Source organism: Poecilia latipinna, unplaced genomic scaffold (genome assembly GCF_001443285.1).
Source record: "Poecilia latipinna isolate Pla-1442-1.1 unplaced genomic scaffold, P_latipinna-1.0 Scaffold1788, whole genome shotgun sequence".
NCBI lineage: Eukaryota > Metazoa > Chordata > Actinopteri > Cyprinodontiformes > Poeciliidae > Poecilia > Poecilia latipinna.
In genome coordinates this window covers 35,083-40,316 of record NW_015114404.1, presented here as the reverse complement: position 1 = coordinate 40,316, position 5,234 = coordinate 35,083, and the positions used below count along the sequence as shown (strand labels likewise).

The 5,234-nt window shown below is 42.7% G+C and overlaps 1 protein-coding gene across 1 annotated transcript; it reads right to left on the bottom strand.

Moving 5' to 3' along the window:
• Window positions 1-832: 832 nt before the first annotated feature.
• On the bottom strand, window positions 833-3,923 carry uncx (UNC homeobox). Its single transcript, XM_015061209.1, has 3 exons — window positions 3,502-3,923; window positions 2,874-3,049; window positions 833-2,135 (listed from the first exon to the last, which is right to left on the bottom strand). The coding sequence occupies exons 1-3, from the start codon at window positions 3,758-3,760 to the stop codon at window positions 1,185-1,187; spliced, it is 1,386 nt and encodes a 461-aa protein (XP_014916695.1). The 5' UTR covers window positions 3,761-3,923; the 3' UTR covers window positions 833-1,184.
• Between the last annotated feature and the right edge of the window lie 1,311 nt (window positions 3,924-5,234).

Genomic DNA, 5,234 nt, shown 5'->3' with positions numbered 1-5,234 from the left:
CCTTTGCTTTCTGCTGTTACCGTGCTCTCTTCCTTCGGCTTGATATTGTGGTCAGCGCTGCTAATATTGCGAAAGGGGGAGCAGATGTCCCAGATCCTGCGCGGCTTCCCCGGGGACCGGCAGCCCTATTAGAACAAATGTGTTCTGCTATTGTAAATAGGCACGTTTGCCTCAGCCCGTCCTATTACAGCCGACGCGTGATCAATAGGCTGATAACACAGAAACATCAATGTAAAGCGACAGAACAATGAGGGATATCATCGAACATCTATCTTAATATAGCCCTGCTACAAGGGGCCCTGACAATGTGAGGAGAAAGAGAGAGAGAGAGAGAGAGAGAGAGAGAGGGAAAGAGAGAGGGAGGAGAAAGGAGAGGAAAAACCTCATGAAAATGCCTCCCCACGAATCCCCATCTCCTTTCCAATATGCACAAACACACACACTCCCAGCTGCCGGGGCTATTATTTTCCTATTTCAATTTGACACCCAGGCCTTTTCATGCTAATTCTATTATTCTTGGAAGTTTATGTGATTTCATATCACTAGAAATCGGTAATGTATTATAACCCCCTTTGAGCTAAAATAAACTGAATCCCCCTGCAGTAGCCACCGGGAAAATAATTACTTTCATATCAAAACTCTGCAGGAGTCGAGCGGGTCCTTTTCGCCTCGGGCTCGTAACCTCATTTCAGCGGGGGCTTATAGATGAATAAATTTGTTAAGGCAATATACAAAGTACAACATAAGATTTCTTTACGAAGAAAAAAAAAAGCCCTTCCCACTGTACTGTCGTCCTGCGCCGCTATTTAAGATCTCACACGGTGTCAGATGCTTGTATACAATAGATTTATTTAAGAAAAACCTTACATATATAAATAGTATAATACCTTTTCTTACAGCTCTTGAGGATTTTTGTTGGTCTTGTGTTTTGTTTTTGTTTTTGTTTTTTGTTTTTTGTTTTTTTTGACATGTTATCACACATTAAATACTCTCACACACTCGCAGAAGGAAAAATAAGGAGAGGGACATTGCTAAAAAAAAAAAAATCAGCAGAGTTGGGGCAAAACCTATGGAGGTTAAATGCAAAAATGTAGTTAAGCTTTGGCCTAATGAAAGGTGTCGTTTAGAGGCTATTTCTGCTTCTTTTTTTTTCTAAAAAAAAAAAAAAAACATCTCCCTCTGATTTATTCCATATCGACATCTTCTGTGGAGTTTAATTGTGTGGGACAGTCACTCAGAGGCTCGGGGTTGACTGTGTGCTCCTTTTTGTCCGTGTCGACGGGCGTTATGAATTCAAAAGTCGACTCGCTGCAAATAGCCGAGCTCGGTTGTCCAGTGGCAAACGCGGCCCTGGACGGGCTGGATTTCTCCTCCTGTCCCACCTGTCCCAGCTTTTGTGCGTCCGGCGAGCTGCTCCTACATCCCGGGGAGTTGGAGGAGGCGCTGCAGCGGACACCGGACTGGTCTCTGTCCGCCGGGGCGTCTCCGTCACAGCTTGCCGCTGCTGATGACGTCTTCAGGGCAGTCTGAGGGACAATGAATCCAAGCGGCTGCGTGATGGGATAGAGCAGGAAGTGTCCCTTCCCTATTAAAGGCCGCGAGGAGGGTAAGGCCGCGGGGTTGCGTCTGGGTCTGGAGTCCGAAAGGAGGCTCTCGACGCTAAACGGGTTGAGTTTCTGCAGACTTGAGGCTCTGTTGGTGTTGCTGGAGCACAGGCTCGGCCGGTGGCTGGGGTCGGGCGAGTCCAGCTCGGATCCGCCAGCATCCCGGTCTAGGTGTCTTTGGTTCTGGTTTTGGCTCTGGAGGTCGCACATCGACTGGTTCCCCCCCACTGAGTCAAAGGGTGGGCACGTGTTGTGGTCACTGTCGGTGACGTGCGACACCCCGCTGTCGCTGTCCGACCCCGGGGTGTGAAATAGATCCCCAGAAACGAGCTTGTTCTGGGACTTGAGCAGCCGGCGCTCCTGCTTCCGCTTCTTCTTCTCCAGCCTGTCCAGCTCTCTCCGGGCGATCTCCTCTGGGTCCATGGGCTCCCCGCTGCAGGTGGTGGGGTGGGCGTTGTGAGCAGGTCGACCCGGGCCTTTCTTTGTGTTCTCCTTTTTCCTCCATTTGGCTCTGCGATTTTGAAACCAGACCTTCAGACAGAGAAGGGAAGGAAGGGAGGAAAAAGTGAAAACACGTGTAATGAGCACTGACTGCCCCTGCTAGGGTCAAATTAATTAGAGCAACAAAAAAAAAAAGTGTCAGTGTCTTTGCAACATGGTAATTAAACAAATAGTGAGGTTACACCTTCCTCATGTTTTTTTTTTTTTTTCTGGGCCTGTAATTAGGCCTTATTAAAAACGAATGCATTGAACAAAAAACAAGTTGGGATAACTTTCTACAACATCATTTTCCACAAGTATGAACTGTCCATGCGAATAAAGCTTACGTGTAATGATAAAGAAAAAAATACAGTTTTTTAAGTATCTGTTTACTTTTATTTCAAGCATAATTAAAAAATATAAATGGAAGCTTATGCATGTCTGATATTTCTTCTGCAACTATATTTCTGCCTGCAACTATTTGTGTTATTTAATAATCAAAGTTCAAAAGTTGTTCAAAACAAATATAAAGTCGAATTGTACTTATTCGTCAGATCCCGACCAATAAACTCAGGGAAAAGTAAAGTGCAATGTGGCGTTTTAAGAATTAAATTTAATATTCCATAGTCTTCAATAAAGTAGCATTTACTCATGAATTATTGATATTTGTTTTTATAGATGTGACTTGCAACAATAGCACATTTAAAACGGGTCTTTTGTCACACATAACAGAGCAGAGGACACAGTCAAGCTCGAAGTTACAAATGCACTCAGTGAATGGGCATTTACCTGAACTCTTGACTCTATCAAGTCCAGTCGGAGAGCCAGTGCCTCCCTCATGAAAACGTCCGGATAGTGGCTCTCATTAAAAGCCTTTTCTAATTCCTCCAGCTGCCAGCCTGTGAAATTTGTGCGAGTTCTTCTTCTCTTGCAGCCAGGGCTATCTTTGTCTGGGTCCACCGAGTCTGGCAGCATATAAATGTTGGAAACAAAATGTAAACAAAGCACATAAGGTCAGTGATATTTTTTTTTCTTCTAAATAAATAAATATCTACATTTTAAAATAATTTTAACATGATTTTTATCTTGCACATGCCATGAATTTTGTTCATATATGATGAAAGGAATGTTGCAGCTTCTGTTCTCGCTTTGGAGAAGGAAGCTTTCGATGTAAACACAAGCTGTTAATGTTGTAACTGAGGAGGAGAAATGTTTCCTTTCTTTTCTTTTTCTTTTTTCGTTGTTGAAAATCCTCAGTTTTACATGAAGGGAATAAAGTGGGAGGCGAGAACGCCTTTCAAACCCACGGCGAAGACAACTTGTCGCAACATCCAGCCTTTGTTTCTTTCTGTTTGGGTCTTTCCACAGCTCGCCAACCTCGAGCGGAGCTCATTGTGCTGTGGGTAGTGTGGCTTACCTGACAGTTTGTACTGCTGATTATCTCCATTCATCCCGCAGCCCGAAGACAAGAGGGGGTTGGAATTACCCACCGACGCCGTGCAGGAGCCATTAAGTAATCCGTCTATCGAGAAGGGAACCGCGGACGCAGATTGAAGTTGATGCCCTGCTAATTCGTAAACGTGATGGTGGCTCAGATGGTACGGGAAGCCAACCATCCCGCCGAGAGAGCCTCCGAACTGGGCGTGAGGTGGATCCAGTATCCTGCTGTCCATCATCCCGCAGGCAAAAGGAAGCGACGTCTGGAGCCCGGCGACGGGAATTTAAAAAGCATGCAGCGAGTGTGGCCAACGAGCGGGGGACATGATGTGAAGGGAAGGATGAGCTGTACTTTATCCACATGAACCTCCCAATAATTAGCTCAGGCTCGGGGAATATGAGATCCAATGAGAGGCGGTAATGGGTGCTGACGTCAGAGACGCACTCTGCAAACGCTCCCTGTATCGATTGCTAATTAAAGCTGACATCCACCTCAATAAACAATATCAGAGCTGTCACAACAAGACAGGAGGGCTTTGATAAGAACTACATCGCAACTGCACGGGGGACCCACCGGGAGGAAGGGCTCAGCGGATCCCGGGAAGAAAACGCTGCAGGCGGATAGATGAGGCCAAGCAGCTCCCAGACTTTTTCTTTGCTCCAAACAAACGATAGCTTAAATGCGTAGAGTGTTGATATGTTGTAGGTAAAACATATCATTTAAAATTTTGTCCTCGTTTATTTGATATTTGATTCATGCCTATTGTTATGAATTATGATTCTTATTTTTTTTTTTTTTTTTTTTTTTTTTTTTTTTGCAGACACATTAAAACAGGTGGACTGTTGAATGAAGGAAAAAGTACTAAGGAGATTATCAAAAAGTATACCCCAACTGCATAAGGCAAAAAGTTAAAACAGTGAGTTACATAATATATATATATATATATATATATATATATATATATATATAATTTCTTTTAAATACACTTAAATTGACAACCTTTAAGTTCTGTGCCCCACATAAATACCTAAAAAAAGAGAGAGAGAGTAAAGACGAGAATGTGACTTTATTCAACACTTCCGCCTGTTTTCCATAAGTGGTCTGCCTAAATCCTTTCAACTAATTTTTATTTTACTCTTTATTATTATTATTATTATTATTATTATTATTATTATTATTATTATTATTATTTACAAATAGTTAATTCGACTTTATTTATCCCAAGTCTGGCGCTGTCATAATGTTAATCAGAGTTGAAATTTCACACCCCACTCCCTCCCTGACCCTTGGCTCCTGGATTGGCATGTTGTAATAACCTGAATCTCTCAACAGAAGCTGCTATAATTGTTACCCTATTAGCATGCAAATTGTTTAATTAATATTATTATGAGGAAGTATATAATCTGCTCGTCACTTGACCCCAAGCCCAAATAACAACCCTCTGCATTTCAGCGTGTAGCCCTCCATTTTAATGAACTCCTCAGAAATGATCTCGGCCGTTTATCCATCTTAGTCTCTTTTTTTTTTTTTTTTTTTTTAACCTCTGCGCGCGCTCCCTCTTTTGTGTTTTTAACTTTTAATTTCAGCCCACACGGACACAATCTTATGAATTATTCCTCCCCAGTCATTCAATTTTGAACATCAAAAATTCAATAATTGCTTCCCGTCACCTACATATGTAGGAGGTCAGAGAATATATATATATTTGTGTG

Bases quoted from the DNA above. Each gene is read 5' to 3' on its own strand.
- uncx (XM_015061209.1), bottom strand. From the start codon at position 3,760: ATGATGGACAGCAGGATACTGGATCCACCTCACGCCCAGTTCGGAGGC. The intron at 3,050-3,501 runs GTAAGCCACACT...ATATGCTGCCAG, and splicing joins TCAGCAGTACAAACTGTCAG to ACTCGGTGGACCCAGACAAA. The intron at 2,136-2,873 runs GTAAATGCCCAT...CTCTGTCTGAAG, and splicing joins TGATAGAGTCAAGAGTTCAG to GTCTGGTTTCAAAATCGCAG.